At 45.8% G+C, this 20,224-nt stretch overlaps 2 protein-coding genes across 13 annotated transcripts in view; one reads left to right on the top strand and one right to left on the bottom strand.

The window, feature by feature from the left end:
* The window catches only part of IL34 (interleukin 34), an 851,078-nt gene that overhangs the window by 651,164 nt on the left and 179,690 nt on the right, over positions 1–20,224 (top strand). The window lies entirely within an intron of this gene.
* Positions 9,931–20,224, bottom strand: part of MTSS2 (MTSS I-BAR domain containing 2) — a 331,653-nt gene continuing 321,359 nt past the window's right edge. For 11 of the 12 annotated variants that reach the window (XM_085639827.1, XM_085639829.1, XM_085639832.1 and 8 more), the window contains one exon: positions 9,937–11,236. In XM_085639827.1, the coding sequence (XP_085495953.1) occupies positions 10,461–11,236 (776 nt within the window). In that variant the 3' untranslated portion in view covers positions 9,937–10,460. Of the gene's footprint in view, positions 11,237–20,224 lie in introns of all 12 variants that reach the window. The other variant, XM_085639831.1, reaches the window with a different exon arrangement.

The following is a 20,224-nucleotide window of genomic DNA, read 5'->3' as shown; positions in this document are numbered from 1 at the left end:
TACACATTTCAGGCCCCCTTACCCCCATGCACCAACCGGCAGGAACAGAAGATCCCCGATAAAGAGCCCCGGTTCGGGTGCCCGTCAAGGATTGCAGCGCCGCCTTGACGAGGGGCAGAGCTCATATGATGAAGCATGACACCCAGCTTGCTGGGTGTGTGAGAGCTCTAGTTCAAACTAAGGGAATTCCCCAAGTTATCACTAGGCCGTTTCTGATGGCATTTTCTTTCTGAACCAACTCTTCTATGTACCAGAGGAACTTTGTACCCTTTTTTGTTCTTGATTACTGGGGCTTGTACACTGGACCTCATTAAAGAAGCCCATCTGCCTTGTCCCTCTCCTTGCATTACACTACTACACTACTAACCAACAGCCTGCCCCTTTGTCCCAACACAACCACACCACGCCCTTTCTGTTCACCTGTTTATGCCAACAAAAACAACGAGTATCAATCGCTGAAACCCAAGAACAGGCGAGTAGTAGTTACAGTACAACTTTTATTAATACTGAAATCTTCACAGTGTGATCATTAATTATTAGTGACTATTTCAGCCAGGGTAAGTGTAAAAAATAACCAACAGAAGAGACGCAGAGAGAGACAGGCACACTGGGAACAGAAATTAACATAAATACCAAGAGAATGAAGTTAACAGCAGCACCAAAAAAGTTACTTCAGTCCAAATAGGGGTTATTTTTTAATTGACATTTTTCTCTGCACAAAATGGAAAAAAATAAAATAAATAAAATTGAATGCCCTTCCCATAAAAGCAAACGAGACAGCCCGCCTCCCTGTCCCCATTACTACCAAACCCACATATCTTTTCTGATCACAGTACAGGGGGGGAAGGGATACAAAGGACTGGCAAATGAACAGGGCTGTGGCCTGTTATAATTCTCACATACATTGAGGGTGAGGGCAGCGTGGAGTGGGGTGTCACTGCTTCAGGTCTATGTACAACATGGCGATCTGTGCTTCCAGGAAGAGGGCGGCTGGGGTGAGAAGGGATACATACAGAAGAGTGTCAGCGTTTGGGGATGTTGTGCTTTCTGACACATTACAAGCCTGGAGGGTAAGGGTGGCAGCATCTCCCTGGGTCCCCTGCCAACTTTATAACAATGAAGGCCATGTCTCTGGACGCTGTCTTGGCACTTTTTTGTTGCTCTTCTTTCCTAATTAGACACGTTCTGCTCAACACTTTCCAATCCGGTCTTGCCTGGCACTTTCTCCTCTCCTAGGTTGTGGTCCATCCATCAACTTCCTGGTCCTATGCGCTCACCTTCTGGGTTGCAAACCTTTTGAGTGGCCATACAACTCCACGTCACTGGGAAACTGTTGGGTCCATTCACAAAATCACAGATTCAGGTTATTTATCTTTAATCATGTGCCTCATTTTAACAAGTTGGAAATTTAAGAACATTCCCTTGTGACCTGGTGTAATGTAGCATATTGCAACAGGTGGTTCAGCTAAGACATATCTAGATGCTTTGAAAATCCAGGAAAAGCAAACAAAAGGCCCCAAAATAGCCTGCTAGGAAGTCAAAGACTTGCATAGATTTCACAGTGTTTAAGATGTGACTGCCATCCTTGGCGCCTCTGAAGTATGCTTAGAAAGGTCCTGGGTGATCTGAGGACGACAATAGACAATAGTAGTGTCACCGCCTTGGTCCTATTGGACCTCTCTGTGGTTTTCAATACCGATGACAATTCTATAATGATCATCAGACTTCAAGATATTGGCATGACAGAACCCCCTCTCAAATGGCTGACCTCCCTTTTGAAGGATAGGAAACAATCTATAGCACTTCCTCCTTTTCGCTCCTACCGCCAAGTCTTTAAGATACAGGGTTTCACACGGACCCATTTTGTCTCCTCTCTTATTTAATATGTATATGTGTCTCCTGGCCACTTTGTTTCATCATGATAGTGCAAATTGTTATATATATGCTGAAGATATGCTGCTCACTTTCAGTCTAGCTAGAGAAAATCAGCCTTCCTGAAATAATCCTGCCCCTCTATGAGAGAATGCTTGTCAATTACCTGATGGTGGATGGCATAAACTTTCCTCAAGCCAGTTCCATCTACAATGGAACTCCTCCCTTTCGATGGGCCTTTACTACTCAAGGATCTCGAGTGCCCTTCAGTTATGGGGCCTTTCCCTGTGCCCGCTAAAGCTGTTCTGAACGTCTGCATTGATATTAACAATGATCTATCATTGCAAGCCCAGGTGGCAAAGGTATCCAAGACTTGCTTCTGGCAGCTAAAGATTTTGAGACCTTTCCTTCCTTTCACAGAGGACAAATTTCACACATCGGTAGTGAATTCCCTTATCCGTCTAAGCTGGAATATGGAAATATCATATACTTATTCTCGACAGAATTGTTTTTCCACATCTACAGCTAGTACAGAGAGCTGCAGCCTTACTCATTATGAGCATGCCTACAGGTGCACATATGTCCTGTATTACAGCAGCTTCACTGGCTTCCCATTCGGTCAGGTGACTTTTAAATCGATGGAAATTGTCAATAGAGCGCTCTACCATCAAGCTCCAGATTTTCTGGTAAAACAATTCTCTAATCCTCAAGCACACTGGTTCTCTGTTCAAACCATTAGTCTCTTATGACAGTACCGAAGACTCAAAGATGCACGCTTGGCGACCGACCCTTCTCAGTAGCAGCAGTGAAACCTTCGAATACCTTGCCAGTCTATCTTCATGCTCTTTCAATTTAGGAATCGTTTTTAACTGGAAAGACCCCTTGTCTAGCAGAGTTCTTTTTATTTGCTAGCACCAAGAAGCTTCAGCGTTTGTTCGATCTCTAAGTAAATATTATAGATGATAGACAAGCTCTTGCCCTTTTTTAACTTCACGGCCGGCTTAACTCCTTCCCTCGCCTCCATGTGCTGATACTGTGATTCTTACAACTCTCTTCACTGCGTTAGGATCCATTTTACGCTCAGGATTGAAAAGTGGAATATAGGAGATTTCCTTTTGCCAACAAAAATTAAATTTATTTTTCGCTTAACAGTATCGTTTTTTCCTGTTAAGAAAAAAAATTCAGGAATGACCTGTCCTCCAAAAGACATCCTGAAACAAGGTGTTGGCGAAGCCAATAAATCTGAAGTTGGCCACCAGTCTTTTGGCTGTGTCAGTGTTTGCTTTGTCATGGTTTTTACACAGCTTTACGGTTGGGGAAGCTGCCTGGCTCTTGTCGATCTAAAACATCATTGGCTAAAAGCAATTTTTTTGGGCCACAAAAAACACTTAATGTTATAGTAGTCACTGTCACTTAAAGGAACTACTCTGTGCGTGGATGTGCACCTTGTGGAAGGGCAGAATGCTGGCACTCACAGTGAAGTTAACCAATGGGTGAAAAGAATTGATCCATTGCTCCATGCTGTATGGCGTATTGTGTGGAAGAAAATGCAAATTACACAATAACAGACCAATGGATGAAGAGGGCAGGTTGGAAGTCGCTAGAAGTAGGAATATTATATATAACATTTTAGTACAATTAAAAGGTCTTGGCTAACGCCAGACCTAGGAATACATATGTGCACATTCCTACACTTCCTGCTCTTTCGAGGCCAGATCCATTTGGGTGCACGAAAGGAGCCTAGGTAAATGTGAAGTCTCAAGATGAAGTCTGTCGGTCCTTACCTAATTTAATCCTGACCTTTGACCCTTCTCAGAACGTCTTCCACTGCTCTAAAGGCAAAAGTCTGCACAACCTTTTGGAAAATACATGTGCACTTTGTGAGTATAATTTGCATACAAGTGAACACTATGCACATGTACTGTGTGCGTATTACTCTTGCGTAGAAAAGGCATGCAAAAATACAATTTTTTACAGACCTGGATAAAGATTTAGGACTTAGGGTCCATCTTTCCATGTTTAGGTTTTTATTCAACAAACAAATGCGTTCCAGACAGTTCCCTCTTGAGTCACTCTGACACTGGCTGGATTCCATTAATGACCAATCAAAGGATCTCCAAATGGAAAGGTAAGACTGGGGCCAGGGCCTCCCAGAGACATGAAGCCGTATGGGTGACCTGCATGTGAAGCCCGGGTCCCTTGCCCCCTGAAGGGCTTACGGGCCTCTCCTCTATGTAAGAAAGCTTCTTAGAAGACCAGCTTCTTCCGCTTCCCTTCCCTACACCCCGCCGCGGTGGTAAAGCTGGAACCTTACACTCTTCAACACAGCGCACCAGGCCCCTTCCTTCTCACCTCGTGGGGGAGTACTGGCACTTTCTCATCTACCCTGGTGTGTGGATCTGGATATTTCACTGTTTTCGTGTGTGGCACAGCTCTTGCTGGTCACCTTACACCCCTTTTCTCCTCCCCAGCCCCATACCCTAAGTAACATACCAGTTGTTACACTTTTTGAGTGATGCACCCAAGCACTCTCCCACACTCAGTGGAACACCAAGCAAGCACCTTGTCCATTTTTAGGTTGGTGCACACAGCACTTTCCTAACTCTCACCCTGAGCAATACAGATCCAGTACTTCAGCCCTTTATCACAACGCTATCACCCCTCTCTGAGACCAGCTCGCCCAGTCCTTCCCTCTCTCCGTTCTAGCACACAAAGGTCTTTACTCCTCTCCGAGTGTCATTCCCTGCACTCCCCTCGCATGCCGCAACCCAGGACTTCCTCATTATTTGGGGTACGCACTTCGGCACTTTCTCCTCGCTGAGTGCCACTGCCGGCATTTCCCCCGTGTATGATTAGCACCCCAGCACTTTCTCTAGTCTCAAAGTAGCACACACAGGCCTCTCTCCTCGTTTACAGTCCAGCCTCGGTGCTTTCTTGTATGAGGCACAGGTGTTTTCACTTTCCTTATTTGCACACCTTTCTCCTTTATGATAACCACAAATAGATGTTTTTCTACCGGTTCTTCCTGTCGACCTCGTTCCTGCTTGGCACGTGGAGTAAGAAAGGCGCACTTTCTTCTCACCTCCCCTGCTGCATGACAAACCTACCACTTTTCCCTCTCCTCTTAGGCGGCCTGCCCAGCACTTTATTTTCTCATCCTCAGTCACACAACCTTGAATTTCCCCTCTGTCCCAACATGACCCACGTAGAATGGGTTTCCTACTACTCTTCTCAGCATGTAGCTTTTTTTCTTCTCCCTCACAACACATCTGGCACTTTCCTCACTCCTTCCGCACGACATACAGACTCGTCACACTTCTCGTCCCCAAGACCTCCTGCAGCTACAGCCAGGTTGCTTCTACTGTCGATAGGCAATCTACAACTGTGCAATCTGCAATACACATTCTACACTCTTGCTTTCTGTTCCACCCATGGCTTGTTCCTAGGCTAGTGAAGAGCATATATATATTTTTTTTTAATTGAAATGTGTGCCACACTTTGCCCTATCCTCACCTTGGCCTTTGGCCCTCACTTCATCTTATGTGGCACAACTGGCCTTTTCTTATCTTACACGGTGCGACACGCTTGTCCATTGTCTCCTCTTGTATGGAACATTTATCCTTTTCTGTTTTCCAGCACACATGACCCTTCCCTTATCTTCTGAGTCACATTCACACCTCTCATTTCCCTCGTGTTTAATGACACTTAGGCCCTTCATTCAAGGTGTGTGGTGTGGCCAGTGCTTACTTTGAGGAAGAATATGTGCCTGGGCACAGTTTTGTTCGGAAGCCTGCGGCCTGCCATCACAAATGTCAGTGCGCCAAATACCAAAGCTGCAGTCTTCACTCCCCAGGCCTCTTTCATCCACCACCAGACACTCCCTATGCCTTTATCTCATTCTTTCATGTTTGTTTTTATTCCGGCTCTCTTTATCGCTCTATTTTTTGTCTTCCTCTTCCTCCGCCCTTTGTGTTTTTGTCTCTCTTAGTCTGAAGATAAAATATAAGTGTCGGTCCTAAAAAATGAGTTTTTTGCAACCACCAGCTCAGATGAAGCACTGGCTGTGGCATATCTTGCCCTTTCCTATCCTGGTGCAGGACACCCGGCGCTTCCCTTATCCTTTTCAGCATGTCCACATTTCGCCTCTTTCTAGATCTTGTGATTGCACACAGCACATTCTCATCTAGTGAGAACACTGAGCCTTGTGCTTGCCTTCTGTGAAAACCTAACACCTTCCCCGCTAGTCCTTGGATCTCAAAAAGCACCTTTACAATAAATCTGCACTCTCGTTTTGAAATCTACCTGGTGGTGACACCTGATTTGCATGACCACCCTCCCTCAGTACCGCCAGGAGTGAGGTCTTTACAGTGGCAGAATGTCTCCTTGCATGAAAACAATGGAGTTCAGATCTGTGCGCCATTTTGTGTTCTGCTATCGCATGCTTTAGTGAATCTAGTAAGAGGATAATTGAACGTTTCTGCCATCTTAGGTCCAACAGGGCATGTGATGTTGAAATAGCACAGAAGGTACTGGAGGTTTGGGATGTCCCTTGCCTGACTGCAGCCCTTTCAAAAGGGCTGGGAATCACCTGTGAATCTCTTCTCGGTTTTGAGCCTCGTAGGACCTCGTAGGGAAGAAATACAAACAGGTCTTTCAGGCGCCTGCCTGGTCAGGCAGAGGGAATCCTGACTCGTCTTCTTGTAGACTAGCATATAAACTACAGGTATAAGACCGGTGGGGGGCAAATCTCATAATAAATTCATTGGCATCCCTTGTGGAATCCAAATTTGTGAAAGTCACAAACTGCATGGTATCGATAAGTATCAATGGTTGGATGAACTAGGATTTCATGCATCGCTGCCCGGTTCTGCAACCAGAGTTCATTTGGTGTACGGCGTGAAAGGGAGAGATCAGAGTAGTGCCATATCTCCTGAGATAGGGCTTTGTATCTCTTTCTACTGGCACGCTTTAGACTGCCTTGTGCCAAAGCCCACACCTTTGCATCATCGAGTGCATAATGTCTAGCATAGGTTTTACAGAAATTGTCCCAGAAAAAAATACTGTGCTGAGGCATGGCTTAATACTCTTCCAAGTTTGTGTGTGTGTTGGAAAGCTGGGTGTGTGTGGACAGTACAGCACACAGGCACATTTGGAAAAGTTTGGCGAAAAGAAGCCTGTTCTGTAACATTACGTCTGCTTTGAAGAGGCATGATATTGGATGCAAAAACCTGTAAAGTCCACACTGGAGTGAGAATGCATTCCCTGCGTGGATGCAGTCCACATCCTCAAAACTCCTTTGTATTCTGGCCTCTATCTTCAGCATCATTGTAAAATGAACAACTTGCTGCTGCAATCTGTCTTGACCCGTGTCATGTGAGTCTACTCAAGGATTGACTATATCTTGTCTCTTCGCCTCTCAGTAAAAGCCCTGCTCCTTCCCCATTTCACATTTTTAAGGCTCAGAAACGTGACATTCCTCCTTGGCTCTCTATTCTGCTCTGACAGTCCTCTTCCTTTTGCTCCGCCTGGCTGCGAATTAAAGTTCAGTGGTGCGTTTTTGTACTGGCAGTGGGACACTGCATCATGGCCGGCGTTTTCGAACAGGACTCCAGACCAGCCAACAGGAGGTAAAGTGCAATCATGGCAGACTTGGCTCGGTTTGATCTTCTGAGTCGGGGGCGAAAGGCCTCTGCCAGGGAGATCTGCCACCCACTCGCTGCCTGTTCAGAATCTGAATCGTGATCAGCTTGAAAAGTAGGAATGATTTTTTTGAACATTGTTGATATGATGCAGAATTTTTAGTGGTGTTAAAATATCAACATGAAGTCGTGCTCAACCTGGCGTCAAGTGGAGGTTGCCGCTCCGGAGTAGACTGTATCCCACCCACAGAGTCCATCAGTTCACAGGTAGCGCAACTGGAGCCAGGTAAGTCATACAAATTTGGTCCGAAGTATTGTAATGGATGTCATTTTTTGACTGCCCCTAGGTAGCCACAATCCCCAATTAACACCCCTCCCATTCCCCTCAATATACCTCCCAAAACATTCTAAGAGTTATTACTTAGAAAGACAAGAGATTTGTCTGCTAACAAATATTGCTTTGCTGCCACATACATAAATATATATTATAAAGATACTTGGGGGCTATTAAACAGAGTAGTAAATGCCCAGAGTAAAGTGCATAGAAAGAACACCCCAAGACAACAGGCCCCATAGCTAGCTGTCAAGGGGTGCACCATGCAGGGTGAGAACTTCAAATGTTGATGAAGTCTGCAACCCCGGTGCCAGGTTTCCACCAACGGGCTGATGCACCTGCCCCGGTGGTCGGGGTGTCACTGGAATGGTATCACCCTCATTCCTACTAAGTTGCCACTACTTAGCTTCCCCTCTTTTCCAGATGCCCTACAGTTACCATAGGGCCATCTCCTTCTTCGCTATTCTGTAGAACCACCCTCATCTCTGCTCCTCCTTTCTTTGAGGCCGTGCACTTCCGACCACTCCCAGTCCATAACAGTTAACACCAGCTGGAGGCCTGCTTAAGGTTACATCTTTATATCTTTCGTAAGAGAGGGGCCTTGTGGCCACTCTTTGATTCTGTCCTCTGCATCATTGCCAAGGACCATATTATCATCCCCATAATGAAGCAGCCTCTTTAGGAGCGTCCATTGGCTTCCTACAAGCTCCTCCGCTTGTGATTCTCTTCTCTAGACACACCCATTTTCTCGAGGAGTCTCCTTAGTTCCTATGGCCAGATACAACGCAGAACACTAGAAAGCGGTATCCTGTTTTTTGTGTCAATTTACAGATGGACTATTTCAAGATTACTTCTCGTCAAATGAAAACAGACTGATCAATTGGTACATCAGATGGAATTTGAAAAACAGCAACATCCCCTTTCCAAGCAGTAGAGGGAGACTTTAAGGTCTGTAGGCACATGCTTGCAAGCATGATCATATGACGTCACTGAAGTCCATCTGGCCGCCTGGGGAAGATGTGCATGTTTTGGTGAATCCTTTGGGTGAGCCTACAGTAATAAGGTGCTTGAAGGACCCTTCCACTGGACACTCTTTTCTGATGGAGACCCCTTTCATGAGTGTTTGGGGCACCCAATAGTAAAGACTCCCCTGCGGGGTGTTAAATATACCCTTTTATGAAGTAACTCTGTGGTTTGAGGATCATCTCCTCAGGGTTCTGAAATGTACAGAATTCTTTTTTAACCAGGCCTTGCTTGCTATCTGGGGACTCTACCCTATTTTTTGATTGGGGTTCTTTTATGAGGCATGCAGGGACTCTCCTGGGATCCTTTTGTGGGGCATCCCTCTTTGCTGATGCATCAAACCCAGTGTTGGACTGGCCTTTCAGGCAGCGAGACACTGCCAGTTGGGCTATCTTGAAACAGCCAGTGTGTGGGCCTGAAGGATATTTGAAACTACCTACAATACGACTCTGGCCATAGCTAAGTGTCAAGAGGAACACACGTGTTGGGATCGTGGTCGAGAGGTATGTTCTCATAGCTCTGCTATAAAAGAATCATGCGTGGCTTCTGGAGGCAATGCACCCAATTAGTCACCTTAGTCATGTTCTAATTTGTTTAAGTGTACCTCATCCAAAGATGAGGTATCAACAGTAAGAAGAAGAAGAGGGGTGGAAGTGGGAGAGGCTCAAGATTGAAAGAAGAGGATGAAGAGAAACTAAATGGAAGGGATACCACAGAACTTGAAATGATCCCAATGTCTCACAGCAGCTGGCCACTCTTCCAGGCTTTATCCAAAACATTGCTAGGGCAGTCTTCAGGCATGTCTGTATCCACCACAGGAGAGGAAGCAGACCCCGCTGAACTCATATTTAATCTTTTCTTTTGGCTCAATCCTTCACTGGAAAATGTAACCATTTTGGGGAGGCACTGTCACTACTGTAAAATTACAAGGTATCATTGTCTTATGTGTGATAAGCAGGAAAGTTGGCATCCGTGGTGATGAAAGAGCAGAAGCTAAGTTGTTTTAGCACAGACATGTTTCCTGTTTGTGAAATAAAAAATATACCAACTGTCTCAAAAACATTTTTTTTTTTTAATAACAGAAGCTCTGCTTTTAGGGCTTCAGTAGCGAGTGTCCCACAATTTTAGTTGTGTCAGGTGTAGTGTGTGTCTGTCTTCGTTCTTTTTGTCAGTTTCTGTGCTACTTGGTTTTGTGTCCAGTCTCCAAGTGCCCACTCCCTTCTTTCCCCACCTCCTGCAGTGCAGAAGAAGGTTGGTCTCTGGCACAGTTGGTGCTCATGAGGCACACAATATGGGAGTTGAGCGGAGTAGGAGCGACGTTCGGTGGGGAGTACAAAAGAGGCACTTTGCCAAGTTCAACATCTTTTCACTCCCCTCGCCAAAGAAAGTTCATTAAAAGACTTCTGCAAGGTTGCATTTATTAAACTCTAAAGTCCTTCTTCGCCTGTAGTCATAAAGTGTCTTCATGTTGGGTTCCTTGTCTTTCTTGGACTGACACACTCAGATCCTGCTAAATTCAGACGTTTCCCTTTGCCATTCCGTAGCTCTGCTGATGTTGAAAGAGTGGAGGGATGGGGCAAAGTGGGATTTCATCACAAGATCCGGGGTGCCGACCTGTCATTAGTGATGGTCCTGCGCAGCCGTACCCCACGACGGATGGCCACTAGCATATCTTCTGCAGGTGGCTCTTCAGATGTTGGGTCAGTTGACATTGGTGGGGTTGGAGTGGCCCCAGGCGCAGAAAGTGCAGTGGGGTAGGGAAACTGCCCTTCCCCAAGGGCATGGGCGCTGGCCACCAACTCGCCAATCTTCTCCACCAAGCTATGCCGGTTAGCTGCCAGCTGCTGATCCTCCTCCTCTGTCGAATGGTGTGGCCCGCTAGCATATACAGAGATCTCCATGGCATTACTGCCCCAGGCTGTGTTGGGCAGGCTTAACCTCTTGGGTGATGCCTTGGTAAAATCCAGGCTGCTAGGAGACCCCTCATCAGTGTAGAATACACACTCTTCGCTACCCACTCGAGTGGGTCCAGTGTAGCCTGGAGAGTCTGGCACAGTGGGGGTCTTGACAGGGACAATTGGTGGCCGAATTGGAATTGGGCCTGCATTTGATAACGTACGTCGAACGGAAGGCTTGGTCGATGGTGTGCGGCGGATAGTAGCCACTCCAGGGGTCGAGCTGCTGGAAGCCCCTGGCAAAGAACCTCCAGTTGGTAGTCCAGCAGTAGAGGCCGGGCGCTTGGTTTGGATCATACGCCTGTAGTTCTGAGCAATGTTGCTGTTGCGAGGGATGGTAGAAGACTTGTCAAACTCCACCTGCCCATCACCATCTGCATCTCCATTCACAGAGTAACAGTCATAATCAGAACCTGGGTGGGAAAAAAGAGATTATGTTATGTTTCATAGAATAAAAGGAAACTCACACAGGCTACACAGAAATCACATTGCATATCAAAAAATCTCACAATATTTCTGTGCTGTTCGAAAACTCAATAAAAAGAATTTGAATCAAAGAATCTCACAATCTTTCTTTTACACCAATCAAAGAGCAGATAAAATATGTATGGCAGACCTGCTGTGAGGAATGAACATTAATGCTTACAGGCATGCCTTCTTTTTAAGACCTATTAATTCCAAATGGAAGAGGTACACGGGTCACAAGGGTAACTTCTTAGTGAATGCTGGAATATACAATCTTTGTTCTCTGAATTCTGTTGGCTAGAGAATAACAACATGAACCACAATGAAAGCAGGGGGTTTCATTTTTTATTCTCAAATTGCAAAGTAGCAAGCCAATGAGGAAATTCTCAGCAAATACCAGAATTAGTTGTTTTTATTGTCAGGTTGTTGATGGACACAGAGTTTGGTGGGAGCAAGCATAATGTAACTCTCACTAAATGCTATGAGGTCTAGTCAGAATGTTGAAGGGAAAATAAAAATGTTCAACAAACGCAGGGATCGAAGACTACCAGACAGTTCAGCTGTCTGTTTTTTTACTTACGATTTCTTGTGGACATTCTGAAAACTTCGCCGGGAATGCATTCCGCCCATTGTTTCCCATTGGCTTTGTGGTTTGTAACTCACTTTTTCTTGCTGGCTTTATTTGCTTTGCTTTATGCTGTGCAGGTTGAGTTTGTCCCTCCTGTGAGAATGCCTTGATGACTGTAACCTTTCGAGAACTCGCTTTTCTGGAAACAGGGCTTTAAATTTGTATTTGTATTTGTATTTTGTTTTTGTATAGCGCATGTACACCGACAGGTCTCTTAGCGCTTGAAAAAAGAAAGGCAGCGTCCGGGCGGGGGTAGTCTCCATGGTAGTCGGAAGTGTTAGGTAGTGTCCCTAAAAATAAATGTTTTTAGCTGTTTCCGAAAGGGAAGCAGACCAGGTTCTTTACGGAGGGTGTCTGGCAGCTGGTTCCAGAGTTGTGGCAGAAGGACTGAAACAGCTCGTCCTCCTTTGGAAGCAAAGTTACCCCGAGGGCAAACCAGCTGGGCGGCTTCTGCTGAGCGAAGCGCCCGCCCTGGCACTTATTTAATTAAGCGTTCCCTTATGTACCCTGGGGCGTGTCCATAAAGGGCTTTATGGGCGATACACAGTCCCTTGAATTTAGATCGTTGTTTGACAGGCAGCCAGTGCAGCTTACGCAGCAGGGGGGAGGCATGAGTTCTCCTGGGCAAATACAAATACAAATGTGAAAAAACAGGCTGTAAAATGTTATTTTCTACCACACAAAAAGGTGGGCTGAGGGGGGAGAATGGTAACACAAGAGGAGATAAGAAAAAATGCTAAAAGAACCAATTCGACTCCTGGTTTCAATTAATGAGCATCATGTGGCAGAAGGTCTGAAATTATTATTTGGATACTTTGTATTCAAGAGAATCATATAGAGGGAGCAAGGAGATTTCTTTTGCAAGCTCTGGGATATGCTTTGCTGACTTCTGTTACTCAGAGAACTACCACAAGGGAGTAGCAATCTTGGCATGTAGAGATGTCTGTGAATTGGAATGTAAACGTTCGGCAAATATGGTCGATGGGTCGTAGTTGAGTGTCAGCATGCCGGCGTAGTGGTTACGATCTGCTTCATTTATGTATCTAATCTAGACGATCTGTCAGTACTGGAGCACATAAATCTCAAATTGGCTTCTTGGGATACTTCTGTAGTATTGTGTGGAGGTCTGAACATACGCATAGAAAGTGGTCCAGGTGTGCCAGCAGCTGGATATTATGTGGGGAGGAAGCCTCTGGTCTTTTGAGCAGGCCAGCAACTCAAAATGAATCATGGGTTGGTGGATATCTGTAAAAGGTTATAAACATCAGATCCAGACTATACCTTTTTTCGTCTCTCCTTAAGAACCTTGTCAGATTGGATTATTTTTTAACCTCCTCAATTTTAGTCAGAGGGATAAAGATCCCCTGATAACTGAAATTCCATCTTTGGCTGGCAAAGGGCGTACGCAGACTTGGTCATTTGAAGGGGGCTGTTGTCTAATGCCGACTATGTTAATCATATGAATAAATGGATTCCTACCTTCATGGAGGTCAACAGACTTAGTGCTCCTGATGAAGTGGTTTGGGACACATTGAAAGCTAGCATAAGTGGGGGGTGAGACCTTTAGTTTTAGTCTTAGACTCTGTCTCAGCTACTAAGCAACAAATGTAAAGATCTATTCGACGTGGAGGCACAGATAGTTGAAGCAGCTGCAGAAGGGGTTGAACTGCAGGAGATACTCCATAGGATAACGTTGATCAAATCTATTACTAGGCAAGGCAGCTGAAAAATATTTAGCACTCAGGGCTGAGTGCTATGAATATAGTGAAAGGGTGGGAAACTTTTGGCACTCCGGATAAGGCAAAAGGTAGTGGGTGAGGATTTACATGAGATAAGGGGAGTCAAGTGGTCACCAATCCGTATGCAATTTTGGGAGTGTTCAGGGAATTTTATATGGAGCTATATCAAGCAGACGAGGTCCTCTCTGAGGTTGAAATGTTTCATTTCTTTAAACCTATTATTGGATGTAGGTTAAATGCAGAGAATCAGGCTGCCCTAGATGACCCCTTTGATGCAGATGAAATTAAAGAGGCACTTAATGCATTACCATCTCGAAAGGTGGTGGGCCCGGATAACATTCCACTAAGAATTTTCTAAAGTTTTTACTCTGTCTTAGAGGTGGATTTGGGCAATATTGTTATAGAAGTACAAGGGGGCATCAGGCTCTAGCTTTTTGGGTATCCACAAATATGGTGGTATTTAAGAAGAAGGGGAAGTTACCACTGGAACCTGGGTCTTAAAGACCTATATTATTGATAAATAGCGATGCAAAGTTATATGCCAAGATATTGGCCTCCCGGTTAAGTCAGTTTATTGGGAAATTGGTCTCTTCGTGGCAACGCAGTTTTATGCCCGGTAGAGGCATCACCAATTACAATAGACGAGCATTTGCCTGTTTGATAAGACCAGAGTAGCAGGTGATCCCATGCCTCTGATACTTCTTGATGCCGAAAAAGCTTTTGATCGAGTGGCATGGGATTACCGTGGACAACACTCAGATGGAATAAACTTGTCCGGGGCTTTATTATCGCTGTTCAAGCACTCTAGGAATCCAATAGCAAGATTGCAAATAATGAGGGTGGGTGGGAAGTCAGAGGCCTTGGAAATACCGAGAGGAACAAGGCAGGGATGCTTATGCCCACCCCTCTTGTTTGCTCTATACATCAGTCCATTCAGAAGAAGACTGGAGGCGATTGTGTTAATCACCCCAATAGTATTTCATGGTATTAAGACTAAGATACTTGCAAATGCAGATGACATTGCAGTGGTGACACCTGATCCAGAAGGGACATTCAGAGAGATAAAAAGTGAGGCCTTAAGGTTTGACAGGGTATCTGCCTATGATTTGAATAAGAGTAAGACCTTTATAGTAATCAATGACTGGATTCAACTAGACGGCAGTCACATAGTCAACCATGCAGTTTATCTGGGGATTACCATTACAGCTAAAGTCAAATAGATAGTCAAATTAAATCCGGCTCCAGTTCTACAGAAAGTTAAAAGTGATGTTAGGCAAATGACTAATTTGCACTTAACAATAATTGGGCAGTGTAATGTAAGTAAAATGCTGTTCTTGCCCAACATTCTATATTTCTTTAGGGCTATCTGTAGGAAAGTGCCACCTTTTGAAATGGTCACCCCCACTTTTTGCCTGGTATTTGATGTGAATTTGATTAGAAGGTCACTGGGTTCCTGCTAACCAGGTCTCGAGTGCCAGATCTCTTTCCCAAAACTGTACAATTGTTTCCCAAATTGGCAAAACCTTTAGCACCCTCTGTAAACCCCTAGTAAATGGTTCCCCTGGTGCCTAGGACAAGGAGGCTTGGTGCCTCTAACTAGTGTCAGTCTGTCAAATCAAATGTTAAGCAAGAACCACCTCCCTCGGGCCTGCACTGGCTTTAGGACCCTCCTCAGACTCTATTATGCAGTTGGCCCTGGGCAAAGGTTGATTGCTACAGGCAGAACGTAAACAGTACACTTTAATTAATTTAATTTACTTTGTTCACAATAATAGGGGATCGGGCCATATTATAAGTGGGGCAATGGCCACATACCCTGATGGAGGCACCGCCCCTGGTGGTAGAGGATATGCCCTCCATCTATGAACTTCAAAAGGGTGGAGGCCAATGCATGCTTCTTAAGAATGGCTGAGCCAAGCTATTTAAAAAAAAAAGTGACATTCAATACAGTCCACGCTATATTCAAGATCTGGGCATAGGTTAAAAAGAAGATTGGTATTAGGCGTTAGTTATTACACTCCTCTTTGGCGATCCCAGATGTTCCCAGTCATTTTTCATGATGAACATTGTACTAGGTACGAAGCATTTGGAGTTGAGAAGCTTGAAGATCTTTTTGATTAAAGTCAGTTAAAATCTTTTGAGGAGTTACAATCATAATATGGGTTAGAAAAAAGGGATTTAAAAAAAAAGGGATAGACAAATTATTGGGGTAGAGAAGTTACTCATCATAGTGGAGCATCTTTGCGGCCTAGAGGGTGTAAGATAAGTCAAATTTCTGAGTGTTTAATCGGGTATATGCCAAATGACCTTGAAAAGCAGTCAGAGAACTGGTAGAGAAGGGGTGAACGTTTTTTGGAATCACTGAAACTGGGGCAATCAGTGTTGTTGTTAGCTAGGTTGCAGGCTCAGCATTATAAGGCACTGTACAATCTTTACCACACTCCAGCCAGAATAGCAGGCAGTGAGAGGAATACAGGATCAAGGTGCCAGCGTTGTGGCAGCCAGGAGCTGCCACAACGCCTGTTACCGCCTTGCGTATTCCTGTTTGATCGCCAGGATCCGTGGACACAGCTGACTAACTAGGTGGTGTTTCTTGTTCACTGCGAGTATCGTCTTTGAGTTACATTTATAACATCACCATAGGTATCAGCTCCACAGACCCTGCCTTTGCATACATATCATATCTGTGGGTATTTTTTAGTCAGTATTTGTAACAGCAAATGTGGGTGAGGAACTTAATGAGCTTCAGTCTTACCATGTGGGGCTCCCGAGTGCTTTACCCCCATTCCCTTTATTGTTAATGTTGTTTATATATATATATATATATATATATATATATATATATATATATATATATATATATATATATCCAATCGAGTTGTGCTCTAAGCTTGAAGACCCCACACACGACGTGTAAGTGAAACACTTTATTCTCTTACAGGCAGCAGCAAATTCACAGATTGTCAGCTTAGCGCATTTTCTGCCGGTAATGCCATACGCGTTTCGGGAGTCGTTCCCTTGTTCACTGGCCTCTCTATCAGGCAGAAACGAAGCAGCGGACCACTCCTTGCCTGCAATAGCGACCCGTTGGGTTATCACCACTTAAGGGAGAACGTGAGTCTGTTGCCACTACGGATTTTAACAGAACAAACCACCATAACCAGAATGCACTGAGGCGTACGCCCACAGGGGGCGGGACTTTGGCTATATCATCGCGAGTGCACAATGTGAAAGGCTTTCTCCACTATTTGCCGAAGCCAGTGAACAAGGGAACGACTCCCGAAACGCGTATGGCATTACCGGCAGAAAATGCGCTAAGCTGACAATCTGTGAATTTGCTGCTGCCTGTAAGAGAATAAAGTGTTTCACTTACACGTCGTGTGTGGGGTCTTCAAGCTTAGAGCACAACTCGATTGGATACATAGTGGCCTGCTCCGGTCACGAGGACTCCCCACTGCCGACAGAGCAGGTCTGTGCACTTGCACTATCAGGTGCACACCGAGAACGACGTGGCCTCTCTATCAGGCAGAAACGAAGCAGCGGACCACTCCTTGCCTGCAATAGCGACCCGTTGGGTTATCACCACTTAAGGGAGAACGTGAGTCTGTTGCCACTACGGATTTTAACAGAACAAACCACCATAACCAGAATGCACTGAGGCGTACGCCCACAGGGGGCGGGACTTTGGCTATATCATCGCGAGTGCACAATGTGAAAGGCTTTCTCCACTATTTGCCGAAGCCAGTGAACAAGGGAACGACTCCCGAAACGCGTATGGCATTACCGGCAGAAAATGCGCTAAGCTGACAATCTGTGAATTTGCTGCTGCCTGTAAGAGAATAAAGTGTTTCACTTACACGTCGTGTGTGGGGTCTTCAAGCTTAGAGCACAACTCGATTGGATACATAGTGGCCTGCTCCGGTCACGAGGACTCCCCACTGCCGACAGAGCAGGTCTGTGCACTTGCACTATCAGGTGCACACCGAGAACGACGTGGCCTCTCTATCAGGCAGAAACGAAGCAGCGGACCACTCCTTGCCTGCAATAGCGACCCGTTGGGTTATCACCACTTAAGGGAGAACGTGAGTCTGTTGCCACTACGGATTTTAACAGAACAAACCACCATAACCAGAATGCACTGAGGCGTACGCCCACAGGGGGCGGGACTTTGGCTATATCATCGCGAGTGCACAATGTGAAAGGCTTTCTCCACTATTTGCCGAAGCCAGTGAACAAGGGAACGACTCCCGAAACGCGTATGGCATTACCGGCAGAAAATGCGCTAAGCTGACAATCTGTGAATTTGCTGCTGCCTGTAAGAGAATAAAGTGTTTCACTTACACGTCGTGTGTGGGGTCTTCAAGCTTAGAGCACAACTCGATTGGATACATAGTGGCCTGCTCCGGTCACGAGGACTCCCCACTGCCGACAGAGCAGGTCTGTGCACTTGCACTATCAGGTGCACACCGAGAACGACGTGGCCTCTCTATCAGGCAGAAACGAAGCAGCGGACCACTCCTTGCCTGCAATAGCGACCCGTTGGGTTATCACCACTTAAGGGAGAACGTGAGTCTGTTGCCACTACGGATTTTAACAGAACAAACCACCATAACCAGAATGCACTGAGGCGTACGCCCACAGGGGGCGGGACTTTGGCTATATCATCGCGAGTGCACAATGTGAAAGGCTTTCTCCACTATTTGCCGAAGCCAGTGAACAAGGGAACGACTCCCGAAACGCGTATGGCATTACCGGCAGAAAATGCGCTAAGCTGACAATCTGTGAATTTGCTGCTGCCTGTAAGAGAATAAAGTGTTTCACTTACACGTCGTGTGTGGGGTCTTCAAGCTTAGAGCACAACTCGATTGGATACATAGTGGCCTGCTCCGGTCACGAGGACTCCCCACTGCCGACAGAGCAGGTCTGTGCACTTGCACTATCAGGTGCACACCGAGAACGACGTGGCCTCTCTATCAGGCAGAAACGAAGCAGCGGACCACTCCTTGCCTGCAATAGCGACCCGTTGGGTTATCACCACTTAAGGGAGAACGTGAGTCTGTTGCCACTACGGATTTTAACAGAACAAACCACCATAACCAGAATGCACTGAGGCGTACGCCCACAGGGGGCGGGACTTTGGCTATATCATCGCGAGTGCACAATGTGAAAGGCTTTCTCCACTATTTGCCGAAGCCAGTGAACAAGGGAACGACTCCCGAAACGCGTATGGCATTACCGGCAGAAAATGCGCTAAGCTGACAATCTGTGAATTTGCTGCTGCCTGTAAGAGAATAAAGTGTTTCACTTACACGTCGTGTGTGGGGTCTTCAAGCTTAGAGCACAACTCGATTGGATACATAGTGGCCTGCTCCGGTCACGAGGACTCCCCACTGCCGACAGAGCAGGTCTGTGCACTTGCACTATCAGGTGCACACCGAGAACGACGTGGCCTCTCTATCAGGCAGAAACGAAGCAGCGGACCACTCCTTGCCTGCAATAGCGACCCGTTGGGTTATCACCACTTAAGGGAGAACGTGAGTCTGTTGCCACTACGGATTTTAACAGAACAAACCACCATAACCAGAATGCACTGAGGCGTACGCCCACAGGGGGCGGGACTTTGGCTATATCATCGCGAGTGCACAATGTGAAAGGCTTTCTCCACTATTTGCCGAAGCCAGTGAACAAGGGAACGACTCCCGAAACGCGTATGGCATTACCGGCAGAAAATGCGCTAAGCTGACAATCTGTGAATTTGCTGCTGCCTGTAAGAGAATAAAGTGTTTCACTTACACGTCGTGTGTGGGGTCTTCAAGCTTAGAGCACAACTCGATTGGATATATATATATATATATATATATATCTTACACATTCGTCCTGGGTGCAGTTATTCTTAATGCTAAATCCCCGCCTGTCCTTTTTGAGTTCTAGCTACCTTGTTTCTTTGTGGAAGCTTCCCCATTGGATCCCTTTTCTCCTCTCTAACTTCCTGTGTGATCCTGCACAGTGCGGTGCTCCCCTTTCTGCTTCCGTTTTCTGCCCAATTGCCTGTCCTTGTCCAAGTCCCTGACTGTGTCCCAAACAATCCCGGACAGTCCCTGACTGTAGAGTGGCATGGAGTGAGCTTTATAGAATGTCTGAGAGTGGAGTAGTGTTGAAGAGTGTCATAAAGTAGGGTGTCATAGAGTTTAATGGAGTAGAGAGTCATAGAGTGGAGTATCGTAGAGTGTAGTGTCGTAGAGTGGACTAGAGTGAAGTGGAATAAAGTCCAATTGTGCAGAGTAGATTGGCTTAGAGTGCATTAGTTTTGAGAAAGTGGTGTTGAGTACATTGACAAAGAGCGCAGTGGCTTAGAGTATAGTGGTGCAGAGTAGAGTGCAGTAGCGTAGAATACAATGGCGTAGATTGTTTCAGGGTATAGTGCAGAGGTGTAGAGTGGCGTAGAGTGCAGTAGTGTAGGGCAGAGTGGTGTAGAGTGCAGTGGCATGCAATGCAGTGGTGCAGAATAGATTGGAGTGGAGTGAAATGATGCAGAGTGCAGTGACTTAGAGTACAGTAGAGTGGCGTAG

Source organism: Triturus cristatus, chromosome 12 (assembly GCF_964204655.1).
Source record: "Triturus cristatus chromosome 12, aTriCri1.1, whole genome shotgun sequence".
NCBI classification, from domain to species: domain Eukaryota; kingdom Metazoa; phylum Chordata; class Amphibia; order Caudata; family Salamandridae; genus Triturus; species Triturus cristatus.
The sequence above is the reverse complement of the archived record's forward strand: the minus strand, read 5'-3'. Positions and strand labels throughout refer to the sequence as shown.